This window comes from Podarcis melisellensis, assembly GCF_964234715.1.
Source record: "Podarcis melisellensis genome assembly, chromosome: 7".
Classification (NCBI taxonomy): domain Eukaryota; kingdom Metazoa; phylum Chordata; class Lepidosauria; order Squamata; family Lacertidae; genus Podarcis; species Podarcis melisellensis.
Genome location: NC_138539.1, coordinates 1,196,244 through 1,218,491, shown reverse-complemented (window position 1 = coordinate 1,218,491; position 22,248 = coordinate 1,196,244). Strand labels below are relative to the sequence as shown.

The 22,248-nt window shown below is 49.9% G+C and overlaps 1 protein-coding gene across 1 annotated transcript in view; it reads right to left on the bottom strand.

The window, feature by feature from the left end:
- DGAT1 (diacylglycerol O-acyltransferase 1) overlaps positions 1-19,655 on the bottom strand; it is a 33,350-nt gene extending 13,695 nt beyond the window's left edge. Inside the window, exons 1-3 of the mRNA XM_081918876.1 lie at positions 19,438-19,655; positions 4,718-4,805; positions 1,306-1,346 (exon numbers count right to left, since the gene is read on the bottom strand). Of these exons, the coding sequence (XP_081775002.1) occupies positions 1,306-1,346; positions 4,718-4,805; positions 19,438-19,640 (332 nt within the window). The 5' untranslated portion in view covers positions 19,641-19,655. The remainder of the gene's footprint in view (positions 1-1,305; positions 1,347-4,717; positions 4,806-19,437) is intronic.
- Positions 19,656-22,248: the final 2,593 nt, after the last annotated feature.

The window sequence follows — 22,248 nt, the reverse complement described above, 5'->3', positions numbered from 1 at the left end:
CTCCAAGGGAGGAGAGTCAGCCATCTCCCGAGGTCATCTTCTGTGCTGCTGAAAGGCTCTCGCCCTCATAAAGTGCCTCCTAATGTTTAGCTGGCACCTCCTTGTCCCTTGAAGCCATGGGTTCGAGTCCTCCACTCTGGAGCAGCAGGAAACCATCTTGCCAGCCCACCAGTGCTGAGCTTGCATGGTCCGACTCAGACGGTGCCTTCCTATGTCCCTACAGGTCTGCACTGTCCGGCAGCCATGGCTCTCTCCCAGTCCTGCCTGGAGATGCTGAGGATTGAATCAGCAACCTTCTGCAAGCCAAGCAGGTGCTCTGCCCTTGAGCTGCAGCCCCCCTCCTCCTCCCCCCCCCCCCGCAAGTTCCCAGGATCTGCCGCCCTCCTTGTTGCTTCTGAGAGCAACAAGAGACAGGTCCCCAAAGCAGGCATAGGCAAACTCTGGCCCTCCAGATGTTTGGGACTAATAATAATAATAATAATTTTTATTTATACCCCGCCCTCCCCAGCCAAGGCCAGGCTCAGGGCGGCTAACAAGCAATAATAAAAACAAGTTGAATGACTACAACTTAAAAACAAGATTAAAATACAAGAATTAAAATATTGAAACATTAAAATATTAAAATGCAGCCTCATCAAAGGAGGAGAAAGGAAAAAGAAAAGAGGGGGAGGGAATCAAATTGGCTCCAAGCCAAAGGCCAGGCGGATTATCTCTGTCTTACAGGCCCTGCGGAAGGAAATCAGATCCTGCAGGGCCCTGGTTTCATGAGGCAGAGCGTTCCACCAGGCCGGGGCCAGTGTTGAAAAGGCCCTGGCTCTGGTTGAAGCTAATCTAACGTCCTTAGGGCCCGGGACCACTAGGGTGTTGCCATACCTTGAGGCTCTCCGTGGGGCAGACCGGGAGAGGCGGTCCCATAGGTCCGAGGGTCCTAGGCCGTGAAGGGCTTTAAAGGTCAAAACCAGCACCTTAAATCTGACCCTGTATTCCACCGGGAGCCAGTGCAGCTGGAAAAGCACTGGGTGAATATGCTCCCATGGCAGAGACCCCGTGAGGAGCCTCGCTGCAGCATTCTGCACCAGCTTCAAGGGCAGCCCCACATAGAGCATAAACACTGGTCCTGTTAGCTAGGGATGATGGGAATTGTAGTCCCAAACATCTGGTGGGCCGGAGCTTGCCTATGCCTGCCCCCAAAGGCAGCCTGTCACACCCACTCTGATCTGCTATGGCAGAATTGTAGCATCCCAGGTGAGGTCTCTCCACTGCTGCCAGCCCCCCACCCCAACCTAAGAGGAGCGCAAGACTTACTTGATGAGGTTCTCTAGGAAGAGGCGAGCATTGCTCAAGACCTGGAAGACAGAGGGGATAGAAGTGAGCAGCAGATCCCACAGCAAATGCCAACCCTAAACCCCTTCCTTCCAATCACAATCTCAAAAACCGGCCATAACTGTCTCTCGATAGCCATCAGGCGCCTTCAGTGCAGAATTTCTGCTAAAACTTTCCTGTTCAGACAAGCCTGCCCACATGCTTAGAAATGCTGGAAGGAATTATAATCTGATTTAGTGTTTTAACTTATTGCACATTTTAATGTATTGCAATTCTCGCCCCCCACCCCCAATTTTTATGGCTTTATCTTTTCTGTAAACCACTTGGAGGTGCGTAAATTTTGTGAAATAAATAAGGATACAAATGAGAAAATGCAGTGCAATGGGAGGCTGGTCTCAGGCCCTTCCCTCCCCCAGCACTAAAGAGGATTCTGCGGGACTGATCAGTTTGGGAGGGGAGCAACCGGGGGCAACAGAGCTACAATTCTGGCGACTGGTCAGGCAGCTTAGAGAGCCGTTTGTAATAGTTTTTAATATTGTAAATATCGTAAATCTTGTAATATTTCTACATTTCCAGGTTTTTGTATTATTTTTTCCCCTTTCCTTCCTAACTCATTTAATATTTCCAATATTAAATATTTTCCAATTTCCCAATATTAATATTTTCCATTTTTTTACTTTCTTCCGACTTCCTCAGATACGCATTCTGTTGTATTAGTAAGCCCCTAGGACTGCCTTGCTTCCGTCCCAGACCCCATTCTCATCCACCCCTTGATTGAGGTCAAACTCAAAATACTCTTTAATTATTATTTTTACCTTCCTCTACTATTTCTTTGTTTAATCTCCATTCTGCAATGTCACCTCACCTCCTTATGGAAGTTCTCAATGTTCTACTGTTTTTATATTTTATTGGAATCCGTCCAGAGTGCCGGATAAAATTAATTAACTTAATATCATCATCATTTTGCTGTGGGGTGGGCAGCAGGACCAGCCACACCGTCTTGCCACACACCTTCCAGCCCGTGTGGGCGAGTTTCACCCTGAGCAGTTGCTACAGAGGAGGAGGACAAGGAAAGAGATGGAAAGATAGCGAGGCATGTGGCTAAACCACAAGCCTGCCTGCTTCCTGATTTCCCAATCGAGGGTGAGCAGGGTTATGTCCCGGGAGCAAAGGTCGTGGGGAGCAAAGGTGGAAGGGACTCCGCAAGGGGGGGGCCCTGCCCTGCCTCTTTCAACACCACCCTCCTGCTGCGTTCTTGAGCTCACCTCTCCTCCACTGGGGACAGACGGACCGAGGGGAGCTTAAACAACATCCGGGCTGCCTTGGAGGAAAAAGGGAGCATTTCTTCCACCCAGCCCACCCTTAACATGACATGCAGGGCAAGGAAGTGTTCTCCACCCTGTCTAGCACCCCACAACAAGGAGGGAGCATAGCAGGAGGGATCAGGCCCACAAGCCACAGTTTTCCCCTTAGGAAGTGTGGGAGGGTGGTACGTCAGCAAAGGGGGGCTTCAGGAAGAAGCTGGTTAGGGATGGGGATGCACAGACGGCAGTTCAAAGAGCGGGGCTTTTTTGGGATTGGCCCCTGACATGCTGGCTCCAGCTGAACCCAAAGCAGAATGGTTTGGGGGTTGAAACTGGAAAGCCCCCTACACAAAGAGGGTAAGTGGAGTTGCAGGGTAGGAGAGAACAGGCACTGAAAGCTAATTCCCCATAAACATCCCAGTCTGGAAGTTGAGCCTTTCCTGGAAGCATCACATAGCTTTCTATCCTGGCAAGGCAGGGCAGGGCAGCCTCAGAGTGGAGCCCAGTGGCTAGGGGGCCAGAGAGCGCTCTGGAGTATGTGCCAATTGCTGCCTTCGCCAGCCAAGCACCAAGGCCGCCCCCCACCCAAGAGTGTTGCAGGAGTAGCATCAAAGCAAAAGAACAGACAGGCTGCCCGTCTTCCTTTCCAAGTCCTGCCTGCTCAGTTTCACAGACTAATTCCAGGCTTAGCCAATGCCTCTGTGCACCTTGGCAGGACCAGTTTCTGCTGGGGCTGCCCCTTGCCCAGAGTGGCAGTGGCAACCCAGCCAGATGGGCAGGGCATAAACAAAAAAATTATAAGTATTACTGTTGTTATTAGAGGAACGTACTGGACCAGACTACCCCATTTCCATGGCAACCCTAAGTGCTCCAGGTAGCCCACAAAGTCAGCGTGAAGGCAGAAACAGACATCCCTCAGGCATGTGTGTGTGTGTTGTGTGTGCCCCAGCACCTCATATTCACAGGTACACTGCCTCTCAACTTGGAGGCTCTCTTCAGATGGATGGAGCATGCCTCCCCTGACTTGATTGCTTGATTAGCTGAAGCAGAGTCTCTACCCCCATCGTCCTGCCTGGACACTGAGGTCCAGCTCCGAGGGCCTTCTGGCGGTTCCCTCACTGTGAGAAGCCAAGTTACAGGGAACCAGGCAGAGGGCCTTCTCCGTAGTGATGCCCGCCCTCCCATCAGATGTCCAGGAAATAAATAACTATCCGACTTTTAGAAGACATCTGAAGGCAGCCCTGTTTAGGGAAGTTTTTAATACTTAATGCTGTATTGTTTTTAACACTCGATTGGGAGCCGCCCAGAGTGGCTCAGGAAACTCAGCCAGGTGGGCGGAATACAAATAAATTATTATTATTATTATTATTAAAGCTCAGACCCCACACTAGCCAAGAGTTAAGCAGCCAGAAGAAGGCGGGTTATCTCGCCCCATGATTTGTTCAAGCATTTTGCCCAGGCTGATTAAGGCCTCCTCCCCCAGCAAAGGCACGCAGCTTCACTTCATTTTTTGCGAGAAGTGAGGTTACAGGGAACCAGACAGAGGGCCTTCTTGGTGGTTGCGCCCGCCCTGTGGAACGCCCTTCCTTCAGATGTCAAGGAAATAAGCAGCTATCCTATCTTTAAAAGATGTCTGACAACAGCCCTGTTTAGGGAAGTTTTTAATACTTAATGCTGTATTGTTTTTAACACTCGATTGGAAGCCGCCCAGAGTGGCTCAGGAAACTCAGCCAGGTGGGCGGAATACAAATATATTATTATTATTATTATTATTATTATTATTATTATTACCCCAGGAGCCAGCATCCTGGGAACAGATTGCCGGCCTATCGACACCACAATAACCCTTCTGTGCCATCAGGGAAGGCCACAATGGCCTCCTTGCCCCTGGAGTGTGTCCGTCTGCCTGGCTCCTGACCAGCTCCTCTGCAGGGAAGGGATCCGGGTGCCTCTGTCTGGAGATTGGCAGCTGCTGCTGCCGCCGCCGGGAGACTCAGGAGGGCAGAGGTGCAGCGAGAGACCTGGCACAGGGTGCCAAGCAGCCTCAAGGCAGGAGGGCAAGGGCAGAGGGGCAAATTCTTGCTACTCACCAGCATGACAACACACCAGTTCAATATACCCCGGTAGTTGCTGTAGCCACTGGCGGAGCTCAGCAGGGAATCCTGAAGTCTGTGGCATCTGGGAGGGAAGGAGGAAGAAAGGAAGGATGGAGAGGTTAGAGGAAGCAGGGGCAGAAGCAGGCCGGCCCTAGACGCAGGCAGGGAGAAGAGGTTAATGCACAGCCACATTCGCATCCCAAAGCACGCATGCCCAAAACCTTCTGTGGCTTCTCCCCAGTGCTGACTGAGGCGGATGGGAATTGGGAGTCAAAGCATCTGGGAGGCACCAGGGGTTTTGTAGAGGGGGGGGCTGCTCCACAGGAGGCGGTGAGGGCCACCAACTTGGGAGGGCTTCAAAAGGAGGTTAGACAAGTTCATAGAGGAGAGGCTGTGGACCTCTCCCCTTCCTTGGGAGGTTTTTCAACAAAGGTTCAATTGCCACCCGTCATGGATGCTGCAGCTGAGATTCTTGCATCGCAGGGGGTTGCAATGTTCCAGAGCTGGGTGATATACCGTATTGGCCCGAATATAAGCCGCACCTTTAAAATTCGGGGGGGGGGGGAGAAAAAAAAGACAATACCCGAATATAAGCCGCTCCCTTAAAATTCCGCAGGCACTCTCACCCATTCCATTTTACCGCATGTCTATTTCAGCAGCGATATTACAAAAGCCAATTTTTGTAAGGTCACAAATTTAAGCTGCAGTTTAACTTTTCAGTCAGAATTTGGGGGGGGGGGAGTGAGGCTTATATTCAGGCCAATGCAGTATCATCCAAAAAACTGGTTCGAAGTCCATATCATGATATTGGTTGCATAATTTTTGACCTGGCAATATATCACAAATCATGATATGTGTGTGCAGAAATCACAAGGTGGGGGGGGGGAGAAACCATGAATGCCTCTAGAGAGCTCCATCCTTATTTCAGACATTGTGAGATATTGTTGGAAGCCGCCCAGAGTGGCTGGGGTTACCCAGTCAGATGTGTAGCATAGAAATAATAAATTTTAGTCGTATTATCATTATTCTATCAGTACATCACAATGTTTATAGCTGGTGATACCTTGGTTTAAGAACAGTTCTGTTTAAGAACAATTCGGTTTACAAACTCCGCCAAACCGGAAATAGTGTCCCGGTTTGAGAACTTTACCTCGGTTTAAGAACAGAATCCGAACGGTGGACTGGCACCAGGAGTAGGAGGTCTCATTAGGGAAAGCGTGCCTCAGTTTAAGAATGGTTTTGGTTTAAGAACAGACTTCCGGAACGGATTAAGCTCCTAAACCAAGGTACCACTGTATATCACAATGCTTGGAGGGCAGGTGTTGCCCAGCCCTAGCTGCTTCCAGCTCAGATTCTATGATTGGGCTCTCAATAACTATTATCCAGAGAAGCTGTGCTCTGCCCTCGCAGTCGCTGAAAACCTTGAGAGAGGAGGGGGCTCTTGTGCTTGGATCCTGCCTGAGGATTTCCCGTGGGGGCACCTGGTTGGCCACTGTGAGTTCAGGATCCTGGACTAATAATAATATAATAAGTTTTATTTATACCCCGCCCTCCCTGGCCAGAGCCAGGCTCAGGGCAGCTAACATCAATAAAAATTCAATAAAAACGTACCGTATTTTTCGCCCTATAGGACGCACTTTTCCCCCTCCAAAAATGAAGGGGAAATGTGTGTGCGTCCTATGGGGCGAGTGCAGGCTTTCGCTGAAGCCTAGAGAGCGAGAGGGGTCAGTGCGCACCGACCCCTCTCGCTCTCCAGACTTCAGGAAGCTCTCCGCAAGACTTGGGAGCCCCGCGGGAGTTCCCGTCGGGCTCCCTAGGCTTGCGGATAGCAGCCCACATCTTGAAGCCCGGGGCGCACTGCACAGTGCACCCCAGGCTTCGGTTCCCCGACCTGGTTTGGAGGCTGGCGTTGGGGAGAAGCGCGCTTCTCCCTGCCGCCAGCCCCACAAGCTTGGGGGACAGCGGGGAGGCGGAACGCCGCCATCCCACTCTCCCCCAACCTGGTTTGGAGGCTGGTGGCAGGGGGAAGCGCCTCTTCGTGACCCCCTGGACCAGAGCACACCAAGCACTCCTGTGTTCCACTGCCTCCCACAGTTTGGTCAAACTCATGTTGATAGCTTCGAGAACACTGTCCCACCATCTTGTGTCCATGGAGTTTTCTTGACAGGGATACTGGAGTGGCTTGCCGGTTCCTACTCCAGGTGGATCATGTTTGGTCAAAACTCTCCACTATGACCTGTCCATCTTGGGTGCCCTGCTTGGCATAGTTCATAGCTTCTCTGAGTTATCCAAGCCCCTTTGCCATGGCAAGGCAGTGATCCATGAAGGGGCCAAAGTCCATTATTGGGGCCTAACCTGGCCCCTGTTGCAGTTTAATTCCCAGGGCAGAATCCTGGGGGGGAAAGCTCAACAACTTCAAACCTAAAAAAAGGTCAACAATTTTGGTTGGCCCTTTGGTCGGCCCTCACGACCCTTCACTTCATCAAACCTGGCCCTCTTTGAAAAAAGTTTGGACACCACTGTATTAGGTGCATGAGGCAAAAGGGATTCTTCCGCATTCTCCAGCCCAACAATCTTCCATTCCCCTCCACAAATCTGAGCCATTTCCCCTACTTGACCCCAGGGTGTTTCTTAATCCCAGGAATTAAGCCCCAAGCAAGGCAGTGTTGCTGGAGCATCCATCACAGCCCTTAATCTGTTTGGATAAGCCTTTTATCTCGATCTCTTGGCTGAGCTGGGGGCCAGCCACCCACAGCTACATTCCACCAAGAAAGGGAACTGACCTAGCAGGAGAAAACCACATTCTCCTAGGCAAGCTTACACTTTTCCTTCTCTCGCAGGAGGTGGTTTAGATAGGGGAAGCGGCACAAAGATAAGAGGTGACATGACAGAAATTTATAAAATTATTCATGGCATGCAGTAGGGCTGGGCAATGTCTGGTTTTCAACATCAGCTAAACACTGATATACTGTACCGATATCTAAAATAAGGATGGAGCTACGCAGAGCCATGGGCTGGCTTCACAGTTTTCCCCGCAACGTGATTTTTGCCGGCTCCTGCTCTTAGGATTCACTGCCAGGGGAGAGATGAGCCGAGTTAACAGGGACGGCAAGAATGTATAGAACAGGCTTCCTCAACCTCGGCCCTCCAGATGTGGTCCGGGATGATGGGAATTGCAGTCTCAAAACATCTGGAGGGCCGAGGTTGAGGAAGCCTGACATAGAAGCATTAGCTTGCTTCATGGTTTTCCCCACATTGTGATTTCTGCATAGCGTGCACACACACACTCTTGTGAAATATCACCAGGTCAAAAATTATAAAACCGAAAACATGATTTGGACTTCAACCTGGTATTGGGCATTACGTTGATCTATTGAAGAGGCCTCTGTTTAGTTGTGTCCGACTCTTGGAGAAATTAGACAGAGAAACGTTTCATGCAATGCAGTTAAACTCTGGAACTCCCTTACGCAGGGGGCAGGGGTGGCATTAAAAGACAGGACGAATTCATGGAGGAGGAGAGAGCTATGGATGGCTGTGGGAATGTCTAGGAAGGTAGGAAAGGATATTTGACTGCTCTAGCAATACATCCCTCCTTGCTCCTAGCCGTGATGGAAATGCTTCTGAATGCCAGTTTCTGGAAACCACAGGAGAGAAAAAGGATCTTGCGTTTGAATCCTTCTTGCAGGCTTCCAACTAGGGCATCTGGTTGGCCACTGTGAGAATAGAAGGCTGGCCTAGATGGGCTCCCATTGGCTTGATCTAGCAGGCTGTCCTTATGGATCACTGCTCATTCCAAACACCCCTTCAAGATTACGGAAGTTGCCCACAAGTGATCAGCTCATAAAAGTAGATCAGTGCCTCAATGACTGCCTCAGACACACATATACCGGGCAGCTTAGACGAAGTTCTCCAAGGGCCGAAATATTGTGGGGAACCTGGTGTTCTATTCACCTGCACATTTTTCAAGTTCATGCCCCTGAGCTGCTGGTCCCAAAAAAGCTTATGAGTCACTAGAAATAGTACAGTCATAAAAAGGTAAATGTAGCCCTGAGGACGTGGGTGGCGCTGTGGGTTAAACCACAGAGCCCAGGACTCGCTGATCAGAAGGTTGGCGTTTCGAATCCCCACGACGGGGTGAGCTCCCGTTGCTCTGTCCCAGCTCCTGCCAACCTAGCAGTTCAAAAGCACATCAAAGTGCAAGTAGATAAATAGGTACCGCTCCTGTGGGAAGGTAAACGCCGTTTCCATGCGCTGCTCTTGTTCACCCGAAGCAGGTTAGTCATGCTGGCCACATGACCCGGAAGCTGTATGCTGGCTCCCTCAGCCAGGAATGGGAGCTCACCCCGTCGCGGGGATTCGAACCACCGACCTTCTGATCAGCAAGGCCTAGGCTCTGTGCTTTAGACCACAGCACCACCCACGTCCCAGTAAAGTCATACCTCAGGATAAATAGGCTTCAGGCTAAGTATTTTCGGGTTGCGCTCCGTGGCGACCCAGAAGTAACAAAGCACGTTACTTCCAGGTTTTGCCGCTTGCACATGCGCAGATGGTCAAAATGACGTCACACGCATGCACGGAAGCAGCAAAACGCGACCCAAGCAGACGCACTGTTGCGTCTTCTGTTCTGTTCAGGATGCGAACGGGGCTCCGGAACGGATCCCGTTTGCATCCCAAGGTACCACTGTACTAAAAACCCAAATGTCTCAAAATACCGCCTTCCACTTTTAGGAGCTGTGATGCTGGAACTGCAACACAGAGCCCAAGAGCCCAGCAAGGAAGGAGCTGAGTTCAAAGGGCTCCCCCCCAAAAAAAAACCCGCCAACAACGGAGCGTTTCTGGGTCAGCCATGCTCAGCGGCAGCTCAGCTCAGATTCCTTGTGCCCTTTGAGCAGAGACGCAGGAGACCAGCCGCCTGCTGCTACCTGAATCGAAGAGCTTCTCTCTGCCCCACAATAGTCCTTGCTCCTTCCGGCTTTGAAGCAGCCACACCGTTTGACGCTCTTTTGATCAGGCCGCTGAACCAAGTGTCTCCCAGCCAGACTACAACCACCAGCCTCCCCAGGGACACCAGGAGGCACAAAAGCCATTCCTGCCCAAGGGTCGCCTTCAGCATCTGCAAGGGAAGGCAGAGACCCCTCCGTGGGAAAAGGCCCTTGCCCAAGTCCTTGCAAGGCTGCTGCCAGGGAAAGCCTTACAGCAGGGGTCAGCAACCTTTTCCAGCAGGGGGCCGTTCCACCGTCCCTCGGACCATGTGGTAGACCAGACTATATTTTGGGGGGAAATATGAACAAATTCCTATGCCCCACAAATAACCCAGAGATGCATTTTAAATAAAAGCACACATTCTACTCATGTAAAAACACGCTGATTCCCGGACCGTCCGTGGGCCAGATTTAGAAGGCGATTGGGCCGCATCCGGCCCCCAATCTTTAGGTTGCCTACCACTGCCTTACAGAGATAGAGGGACAAACTGTCCACAATCCCAGGCTGGGAGTTGAAGAGGAATAATAATATAATTACGCCACCCATCTGCCTGGGCTTCCCCAGCCACTCTGGGCGGCTTCCAACACAATATTAAAATACAGTAATGTATCAAACATTAAAAGCTTCCCTAAACAGGGCTGCCTTCAGATGTCTTCTAAAAGTCTGGTAGCTGTTTTCTTTGACATCTGGTGGGAGGTTGTTCCACTGGGAAGGCACCACCACTGAGAAGGCCCTCTGCCTGGTTCCCTTTAACCTCACTTCTCGCAGGGAGGGAACTGCCAGAAGGCCCTTGGAGCTGGACCTCAGTGTCCGGGCAGAACGATGGGGGTAGAGACGCTCCTTCAGGTCTACTGGACCGAGGAAGACTCATTTGTTGCTCAGCTGTGGGCTCCCTAAGAAGCCTGGTGCCACAAGTCGTTCCTGATCTGCCAAAGCTGGAGAGCCAGGTGTCCCCTGCACGGCCACCTCCATGTCTCCTTCCAAGGCAGGTTTTGGCAAGCGAGGGAATGAGGCACCTAATGCAGACCAAGTATCTGCTCCACCCTAGCACAGAGCCCCAGGCAGGAGACCAAGGTGTCGCCATTTCAATAAAACAGGGCTGGCAAACAGGACAGAGAGGGCCCTCCACTTCTGTTTGCAAAACAGGCGAGGCACAAGCTGGTGAGACCTGCTGCCAGGTATCTTTTGTCCAGATTCTTAGACAGGTAGAGCAACCAATGAGGTGACTCAAAAGACAGGCAGGATCCAAAGTTGTGGAGTACGTTAGTTTACCTGAAACAATGCTGTATGTCAGGGAACAGACTCTCACAAAAGGTGGTGGAATCTCCTTCCTCGGAGGTTTTTACGCAAGTTGGGTGGCCTCCTGGCGCGTATGACCTAGTTGAGATTCCTGCGTTGCAGGGGGCTGGACTAGATGGCTCTCAGGATCCCTTCCAACACTACAATTCTACGGTTCTAATCTTGGAACTTTGAAGTGTCAGGCATAGCCCTATTGGCTTTAGCCCAAACGTAGCAGAGTTTTCCTGCACAGCGAAGAAGCTAGTTGCGGCAGTAATGACTAGTCAGCTAGACTCAGAATAACTATTTACAGGATTTATTAAAAAGGAGAAAATAAAACCAGCAGAGTTTCTGCATACAAATAAAAGCAAAATAAATCCTCTCTTTCTCTCTCTCTCAAAACCATACACAGCACTTCTACTCCTAACACACCTCACATCAAACTGAGCTAGCAATCCCTAGTTAAGAGTTGAATGCTGGTCGTTAACCAATCAGAGTAAGCAGTTTCTAGGTCAAGCTGACCTGGGCTTTCTGCCAAGAGTAAATTGACACTGCCTTGAGTTAATTGTTTGAAGCCAGAATCTGCAAGTTTCCCATGAGAATCAATTAACAGAAACTGAACACCCCCTCACAGATTCTGCTGGACAATTAACATCAAATACACCTATGTAGAAGATCATTTTTCCAGCAAACCTAAACCCTTGCACATTCGCTTGTTCTTTACCTTTGCCAATGGTTTAGTTAACACATCTGCTACATTTTCTTCACTTGATACATAAGTACAGGTGATTATATTGTCTTGTACACAGCAACACACATTTTGGTATTTTACAGAGATATGTTTAGAACGTGATTTGAAACCCTCTGTTTTACTTAAAGTTATACAAGCTTGATTATCAATGTAAACTTGTACTGGTTCTCCACAATTTACATTTAAATCTGCCAACAAATGCTTGAAATAAATCACCTCGTTGCACAATTCACTCAATGCGGCGTACTCTGATTCCGTTGATGACACACTTACAACGTCTTGCTTGCGTGACCGCCAGCTGATTAAAGCTCCACCGACCATTATGACCAGTCCTGTGACAGATTTTCTATCCGGCAAATTTCCCCAGTCACTATCACAGAAGCAACTCAACATTTCATCCTCTGAAGAATTTAATTGTAACATATAGCCAATTGTCTGTTTGAGATACCTCAGAACTTGTTTTACCCCTTTCCAGGCATTTAGTGTGGGTTTTGAGACCAATCTACTTAATATGCCTACTGCATAACTAATATCAGGTCTGGACCACTGTGCTAGATACAATAAACTTCCAATTACAGAGTGATATACATCAGGATGTTCAAATTCAGGACTCTCATCTGTATGAAGTGTTTTTATGAAACCTGGATCCATAGGCACCACTGCCCCTTTGCAATCCTGCATTCTGTATGTAGTCAGTAGTTGTTTAATTTTGTTCTGCTGACTAATTACGCAGCTGCCATCTTGGGCCCAGCACACTTCCAACCCTAGATATGTCCTAACCGGGCCTAAGTCTTTCACTTTGAACTTACCGGACAATTGTTTGGCAAACCTCTTAGTTTGTTTATCTGTTTTGCAGGCATACAATACATCATCTACATAGATCAGACAAAACTCTTGATCACTGCCTGTACCACGTACATAAACACAATTGTCAGCTGTACTCTGCTTGAAACCAAATGACACTAAGGCCTCATGGAAACATTTGTTCCAAGATCTTGCAGCCTGTTTGAGACCATATAGAGCTTTGTTTAATTTTAACACTCTATTGGAACCTGTCTCATAACCAGGCGGTTCGGCTAGATACAGGTCTTCTGATATTGATGCATGTAAATATGCAGTCTGGATATCAAAATGGTTTAACAGGAGTTTTCTCTTTGCTCCAAGCGTTAGAATCAGCCTTACACTGTCCCCCTTAGCAGTAGGGGAAAAAGTCTCGTCATAATCTTTTCCAGGCCTCTGAGAGTATCCTTGTGCCACTAAACGAGCTTTGTATTTGTACTCTCCTGTCACCAGAGGTTTAAGTTTGTACACCCACCTGCAGCCTACAATCTTTGCCCCCTCAGGCGCTGCTACTGGTGTAAAAACCTTGTGCTCATTCAGAGAGGACATCTCTTCCTCCATTGCCTGTTTCCAGCGCTCTGCCTCCTCTTTTGGTAACTTTAACACCTCCTGAAAACTCTTGGGTTCTGCAATCACACTAAAAACATTTGCAGTATCAGGAGAAAAACGCACTGGAGGCACTCCTTTGTTTTGTCTTTTAGATCTTCTGGGAGAAAATTTTTCTTCTGACCCACTTTCCTCCTCAGAACTACGACCTCTCTTTTGTTGCTTAGCAACTGGTCTCTGGCTAATTCCACTTTCTTGAGAGCTCTTATCTGAACTTTCCTCCCCCTCAGACTCTGACTCCCTGTGTCTACCTTCAGAGTCATGAAGCTCCTGGGAAGGTTCAAACCAAACCTCAGTATTGGCATGTAGTCTCTCCCAGCCACTATGTTCACAAAAACTGGCATTCCTGGAGATCACAATGCCATTTGTCCCTTCAGCAAAGCGGAAACCTTTTCCCAGCTCCTGGTAACCCACAAACACTAACTGTTTGGTCTTAGGATCTCCCTTCTTTCTCATTTGTTTTGGAATTAATACCCAGGCTTTTGATCCAAACACATGCAAATGGTCAATTTTGGGTTTTTTCTGAAACAGTTTAAAGTACGGAGTTGTACCTATTGTTTGATGAAAGAGCCTATTTTGGAGATAACACGCGGTGAGCATGCTCTCCCCCCAATAAGACATGGGCAAATCAGCATCATCAAGCATGGCAAACATCATATTTTGCAAAGATCTGTTTTTTCGCTCTGCAACGCCATTCTCCTCTGGGGAAAAAGCGTTTGTTTTTCTATGCCCAATGCCACGCTTCTGTAACCAATCTCTAAAGGCATTTGACATAAATTCGCCACCTCTGTCCGTCTGAATCCTTTTAAGTTTAGTGGACAGAAATCTTTCCACAGATGCCACCCAGCCTTTAAACTTAGTGAACACGTCACCCTTGTTCTTCATGGGAAAAACCCAAGAGTAACGTGTGGCGTCATCCACAATTGTTAATGAAAAACGTGATCCACCCCTGCTTACAGCAAATGGACCAATTACGTCCATGTGAACCAGCTGTAGCGGTGACTCACTAACTCTGTCACTTCTGGGGTAAGAGACTCTGTGGGTTTTAACCTTTTTACACACATTACAATCAAGGTACTTGTTACAACTCTTTAAATCACCCCCATCAGCCAATTCAGACATTTTTAGTACACTTTTCCAGCAAGCATGCCCCAATTTCCTATGCAATAAGTGCACACAGTTGTCATGTATAGCTTTGTTATTCACTGCAGGCTGAGATTTACTGACTACTGCTGCAACTTGAGATCCTGCTTTAAGCCAAAACAAGCCTCCCTCAGACTTAGCAGTGCCTAAAATCTCACCAGCCTTCTTAATAATGCAACTGTCTCCTTCAAAATACACTTTAAACCCAGATTTTAGCAAACAATCTACAGACATCAGATTGCTCCTTAATGAAGGCACACAAAGTACATTTTGCAGGCATTCACGAAGACAAGGAACAAAAACTGCACCCCCCGAAATCACTTCGGAAGTACTTCCGTCTGCTAGAGCCACCTGGCTGCGCTGTGCTGAGTTCTTGGAAACAAACAAGTCATCTGAGTTTACGATGTGGCGAGATGCTCCCGAATCGACCACCCAGACCGCTTGTTTCTCATCAGCAATCTTGACCTCGCCGGTCACCAGCTGAGCCGACTGTTTTCGTTTGAAGAATTTCCTTTTACGCTGCTGCTGCTGCTGCTGCTGCTGCTGCTGATCTCGTCTCTGCTCCTGCACCGGCCACTGAGACTTGACCAACTCCGGACATTGTCGTTTTAGATGCGCTGAAGACCCACATCGGAAACAACGCCTAACAGCAAACGCTGACTCCTCACCGGTAGGCTGCTTTTGCTTCACCTCTGGCACGGCATGAGAACTCCTTCCAAACCGCCCGCCTGTAGAAGCCTCTGCAGCCAACGACCTTTCTTGCCTCTTCTGCCATTCTTCAATCAAACGCCCAGTAACGTAACTGACGGATAAATCACGCTCCTGCATGCCTTCTAGAGACAAAACTAAATTATCCCAGCTTTCCGGGAGAGAGCTCAAAATAATAGCCACCTTCTCCTGCTGGTCTAACGCACAGTCTCTTTCCTGTAGCGCAGCAAACTTTAACTGTAAACTGTGTAGGTGTTCCTGCATTGTAACCCCAGGCTGTAACATTGCCTTGTACAATGCCTTGCGAATGAACAGCTTGGAAACCGCTGTCTCACGCACATGGAGTTCTTTAAGTGCTTGCCACACACCTCTAGCTGTCTTGATTCCCCTCACATACGGCAACTGGGAATCTTCCAGCCCCAAGACAATTGTGGCCCTTGCTCTTTGGTCTTCATCGAGGTCTTCATCATCAGGCTTCGCAGGAAACTTACTCACCACTTGCCAGAGACGATCCCTCTGCAGCACTGCCTGCATGCGTTCCGACCACAGCAAGTAATTGGAGTCATTCAGACGCTCAAAAGCCATCTGAACTGGTTGTGAGGCCATCTTGAGAGCGATGTCCCTGGAACCCGGAACCAGCTACTCACGACCACCGAGAGAACAGGAACCACAGCACCCAGCACTCACACGCTGCAGCTGTTGTCCTTCTGTCCGCTGCGTCACCAGCTCACCACGGTCAGGAACCAGCCAGGAACAACAACTTCTGGAACTACTGGAACCAACACCGTTGATGCTGACACCACCGCAACTCAGGCTGGCAGCACAATACCCATAACCTCTTGGAACTTTGAAGTGTCAGGCATAGCCCTATTGGCTTTAGCCCAAACGTAGCAGAGTTTTCCTGCACAGCGAAGAAGCTAGTTGCGGCAGTAATGACTAGTCAGCTAGACTCAGAATAACTATTTACAGGATTTATTAAAAAGGAGAAAATAAAACCAGCAGAGTTTCTGCATACAAATAAAAGCAAAATAAATCCTCTCTTTCTCTCTCTCTCAAAACCATACACAGCACTTCTACTCCTAACACACCTCACATCAAACTGAGCTAGCAATCCCTAGTTAAGAGTTGAATGCTGGTCGTTAACCAATCAGAGTAAGCAGTTTCTAGGTCAAGCTGACCTGGGCTTTCTGCCAAGAGTAAATTGACACTGCCTTGAGTTAATTGTTTGAAGCCAGAATCTGCAAGTTTCCCATGAGAATCAATTAACAGAAACTGAACATCTAATTGTCTTCCACAGGTAGGTTGGGACCCACTCCTGGGTCACATCCTGGCCTAAGGAATCTAGTCCCCACCCTGGCACTGCAATGTCAGCTAGATTTAACATGCGCAGGATCACTAGGGACTAGTAACTCAGGTCTCGGAGAGGCTCCTTTCTAGAATGCCTCTTGGCATTTAACAGTTCAGAAGCAGCTCCATTTTGGCACAAATCACATGCCTCAAAACATGCAATGTCTAACTACCCTCTTCCTCCACCCACAACTAGAGCCACTGTTTAGTTATGATCATTTCCCTCCGCGGCAGTAAAGGCAGTGCAAAGAAGGCTCCTTGGAATACCTCCATCCAGGTACCCACAAGGTCCACACCTGCTTTGTAGTAGCAAAACGTCCTGCTGTATCCCACATCTTCAGGACACACACACACCCCAACCACTTCTGTGATTTTGGAGCAGAATTTGCATTGCAAGTCCTTCCCTCTTGGAAGAAGGGAGGGGGGCAAGAATGAGATGCACTTGCCCCACCAAAATCCCTCCATGGCCCAAGGGCACCTGACTCCCCTGCCCATCTTCACAGGGGAACGGGACAACGTCATAGCTATCTGCAAATATACCACCAGGGACTGCTCAGCCTCTCTGCATCTACTGGGTTCTTCCTCCTGCAATCCCAATTTAACACCTAAAAGATAAAGGGACCCCTGACCATTAGGTCCAGTCACGGACGACTCTGGGGTTGCGGCGCTCATCTCGCTTTACTGGCCGAGCATACAGCTTCCGGCATACGAGCCGGCATACAGCTTCCGGGTCATGTGGCCAGCATAACGAAGCAGCTTCTGGAGAACCAGAGCAGTGCACGGAAACGCCGTTTACCTTCCCGCCGGAGCGGTACCTATTTATCTACTTGCACTTTGACGTGCTTTCGAACTGCTAGGTTGGCAGGAGCAGAGACCGAGCAACGGGAGCTCACCCCGTAGCTGGGATTCGAACCACCGACCTTCTGATCGGCAAGTCCTAGGCTCTGTGGTTTAACCCACAGCGCCCACCGCATCCCTTAATTTAACACCTAACTCAACCCAAATATTATTCTGCACCACAAGCAAGAGCCCCAAAGCGGAGGGTCGATGCGAAGGAATCTGCCTGCAACAAGCCCTCCCAACACCTGAGCCTTTCTAAGTCAACGTGGGTGCTTTGCTGAGAGTTGGGGGGGCGCTTTTGCAGAGACCCTGCCTGCCTCTATTTACAAGGCCAAAAAAGCTCAAGGAGAAACGTCCATTTTGGGAGGCAAGCCCAGCCATCCTCATTCCTCCTAGATCTTGATAGAGCAAGTCTAGGAGATGGGCAACATTTGGGAAAGGAAGGCAGTGGCAAGTGGGGGCCACATTTGACCAGCCAGTCTGTGGGGCCTCAGGGCTTTGGGATTTCCCCAGGACCATGGCCAAGAACACCTTGTGACAGTCGGTTTGCACACCCAGGGAGCACGTTTGCAGCTGCAGGGAACATACAGAGACACTCAGAGTGTATGTGAAATCCTAGGGTGAGTCACGCAGGATAGGCAGCCTGGCCATGGGGGGAGGAAGGCAGAAGGGGAAGAAAAGCAGCCAAGAACAGGGTCAGAAGTCGAACCCAAGTGGGGATTGGTGAGAGGAGCCACACCCTGCTCACTGCTCCTCTTTATTGCCCTGCTTTGCCCCTTGAGAAGAGGCCGGCTACTTTATTGGGGGCAGGGAGCACAAGGAGGGAAGGGGGTTTGGTTTACCAACTCTGCTCAGAGCTTACCCAGGGCGTGAAATGGGTGCCCTAGAGCCATCATCTCAGCAACCCATTTCTACCCCAAACTAGATTTTGGGGGAGAAGGAAGTAGAACAGGGGTCAGCAAACTTTTTCAGCAGGGGGCCAGTCCTCTGTCCCTCAGACCTTGTGGGGGTCAGGACTATATTTTGAAGAAAAAGAAAATGAATGAATTCCTATGCTCCACAAGAAACCCAGGGGTGCATTTTGAATAAAAGGGCACATTCTACTCATGTAAAAACACACTGATTCCCAGGCCGTCCACGGGCCAGACTGAGAAGGTGAATGGGCTGGGTACAGCCCCCCGGGTCTTAGTTTGCCTACCCATGGGGTGGAATGAAGGGGGGAAACACATAAGCCCCCTGCGAGTTTTTCCTACCCTGTTTGCCCAAAAATAAGAGTGTCTTATATTAATTTTTGCTCCCAAAGATGCACTAGGTCTTATTTTAGGGGATGTCTTATGTTTCCATGAAGAATACTGTACACATTTATTGTTGAAACCCACCAAAAAAGGAAATTTATTACCTGTATACGGTACAACGCCTTCCAGTAGCTTCGGGGGCCTAATATTCCGGAGTTGCCTTATTATTGGGGAGGCGTTATATTTGAGGGTGGTCTTATATTACAGCCAGAGGCAAAACTGGAAGTAGGTCTTATTTTCGGGGGATGTCTTAGTTTCGGGAAAACGGGGTACCCCTCCGGCAAGGTAGTGCAAAGGGAGGAGGAACCCCAAAAAAACCTCCCCGTGTACATGGCAACAGGTGAGTCCCTCCACCTCCCCCCCCCCGACAGGTAAGGGCCGCTCTGGGGGTCCAGGGCGAAGGGGACCCCGTCGAGGACCTCACTTTCTTCCGCCTCCCCCCAAAGAGGAGGGGCAGCAGCGCCCCCCGCGGACCCCCAGCGCCCCTGGGTGGGGGGCGGTGTCCTTTCTGCCCTCAGAGCCCCCCAAGACGGACAAGGAGACGGGGGGAGAGCTGAAGACCCCACTGCCCCCCGGGGGTCCCGCCCCGTCCAAAGGGCAGCCTCCTCCCCCCCCCCTCGCCCAACTCAGGTAAGGGCCGCTCTGGGGGTCCCGGGCGAGGGGGACCCCGTCGAGGCCCCCGCTTTCTTCTGTTCCCCAAAGAGCAGGGGCTGCAGCGACCCCCGCGGACCCCCCAGCGCCCTTTTGTGGGTGGGGGGCGTTGTCCTTGCTGCCCTTCAGAGCCCCCCAAGAGGGATGGGGAGACGGGGGGTCACTGGGGCGGAGGGCACCCTCCCCCCCCGAGGACCCTGAATGGGGGGGGCCTTCTTGAGGGGAGGGGGGTTTCCTGTCACGGCGGCGGTTGTGAGGGGCGCCGAGTTTACCTGAAGTCTCCGCCCTCGGGGGGCTGGGCGGCGTCTCCGGCGCCCCTCCGCTCGCCGCCCCCTCCTGCCGGCGCCCCCGCCGCCGCTCGCCGCCCCGCCGCTCCCCGCTCGCCCATCCCGCCGCTCGGCTCCTCCGGCCGCCGCCGCTGCTGCTTCTCCTCAGGCGCGTCCCCGCGCCCCGCCCCCTCGCAAGCGGCCTCCATGACCCCGCCGGCCAAAACTTCGCCTGGCGGACGCCGTACACCCCGCGCGGAGCACCACGGGAAGTGTAGTCGCGGGACGGGGCGCCGCCGGTCGGAGGAGAGCCGAGGGGAAGGAGGGGCCTTTTGTACTCCGGCGCCGCGCCCAGAGCATGCTGGGAGGCGCCGGATTGGAGGGTGGCCGCGGGGGCTGCCGGGAGGAGTAGTTCTCGGGGGGAGGCGGCCGCTCGGAGGTTAACCCTTTCGGGGCGTCCCTGCTGGAAGTTGCGCCAAGGCTGCTAATTCTATTACTGTTGTTATATACTTACCGGTACATACATATATATATAAGCTGTCCAGTGGCAGCTTAGAGGCCAACTAAGTTTGTTCTTGGTATAAGCTCTCGTGTGCATGCAAACTTCTTCAGATACATGTTTAGGGAAGTTTTTAATGACTGATGTTTTAATATTTTTTTTATTTTTTTGCTGGAAGCCGCCCAGAGTGGCAGGGGAAACCCAGCCAAATGGGCAGGGTATAAATACTAATAAATTAGTATTAATATTAGAGACATCACCTTGCCAACAAAGGTCCGTATAGTTCAAGCCATGGTTTTCCCAATAGTGATGTATGGAAGTGAGAGCTGGACCATCAAGAAGGCTGATCGCCGAAGAATGGATGCTTTTGAATTCTGGTGCTGGAGGAGATTCTTGAGAGTCCCATGGACTGCAAAAAGATCAAACCAATCCATTCTGAAGGAAATCAGCCCTGAGTGCTCACTGGAAGGACAGATCCTGAAGATGAGGCTCCAAGACTTTGGCCACCTCAGGAGAAGAGAAGACTCCCTGGAGAAGACCCTGATGTTGGGAAAGATGGAGGGCACAAGGAGAAGGGGATGGCAGAGGACGAGATGGTGGGACAGTGTTCTCGAAGCTACGAACATGAGTTTGACCAAACTGCGGGAGGCAGTGGAACACAGGAGGGCCTGACGTGCTCTGGTCCAGGGGGTCACAAAGAGTTGGACAGGACTAAGTGACTAAACAACAACAATTCCTATCTTGCCTTTTCACCAAAGAGCTCAGGGTGGCTGCACACTTCTCCCCATCTCAATTTTTATCCTCACATCAACCCTGTGAGGTAGGATTGCCTGAGAGAGGCAGTGCCTGGTCCCCAAAGCCACCCAGGGAGCTTCATGGCTGAGAGGTGATTTGAACTCAAACCCACTGAGATCATTATGGATGAATCAAAGTGACTCGGACCCACTGATTTAAACTGGTCTGCTATTAGGATGAGTAAAGTTGGGAACAACTTACAAAAAATTGGTCTACTTTGAAATGAATAAATAAATGTATAAATAAACATACACACTTACATTCCTTATCACATCCCCAACAAGAGCTGCAACACTTTGCAATTTTGCAAACTCCTTTGCAAAACAATTACGTAGCATATCTAAGCAAGCGCTGTTGCAGTTCCAACTTAGCTATTGTAGCAGGAACCCCCCCCCACCCCAATCATTCTGTTTGTATAAACTTCACACTCACACACTACATACGCCACATTTCTGTTATAAATTCATAGAAAATCAACCATACATTGGATTTGCACTGTTCCATTTTTATTTTTACTCCATATGACAAGAACTAACAAAGGGGGGTGATTTAGTCCTGGTCAGCCAAATCCCTTCACTGTCTCAGCACATAAACAGGAGCCCTGCCCATGCCAACCCTGATGATCCCAGACAGAAGACCATCAAGATCACAAAGAACCTGCATATGGGAATGGATTCAAACAAAGGACACTGATCAGATCTTCCCTCAGGGGGCAGGAAACTGCAAAATCCCCTTTGTCTCCTAGAAATTCCTGGAAGGGGAGGGGGAAAGGAGGAACCAGCCAGGTGACAAGACACTCAAGTTACCACCAACTCCTCCCTCAGCCCCTCCTTTCTGTAATATATGCCTCCCACAACCCCTCCTTTCTGTAATGTATGCATGATGTTTCTGGGGGTGGGCTTGATCTAGAGGAGGGGAATTTCAAAAGTTTTTATAAGACCTTGCACACTATTCTTCTGGATCTTTTCTCTCTCCTGCACGTGAGGGGAATACCCTGTTGCAACAGTTCAATAAAGGCCAAGCCTACAGGCTGCTGTTTTGCTCCAAGTTATCCTGGTTGGTGTCTTTGTTTTGTCCAAGGGAGCCCTCGGATTTTTCCTGCAACACTATAATTTGGGATCTGCCCATAACATTTGTTAGGCAAGTTGCTTGGCCAATGGCCCCAATGGGTGATGTTCCACATAGATGGATGCCTGGATATTTTTTCATAAGGTTTTTAAATGGAAGAGGCCTTTGGACCCTCGAACAGGGCACCCTTTACACGCACCGGCACATCTCAGCTCAGGAGAATAAAGTGTAAACTCTGTGTGAGACAGGAGAGAGTGTGAAAGGATCTTGAGGTGTCCCTCACTGAGGTAGTGGAGCTGATGACTGGGAGTGTAGCTTCTGTCCAACTATGCTCTACTTGCATATTTGCAGATAAACCAACTGTTTCAAAATTCCACATGCTTGCTGCACTGATCTCTCTTCCAAAAGGTAGCCAGCCTGGCCTTGGAATTTGTCATCACTCAGAGAAGTGCAAT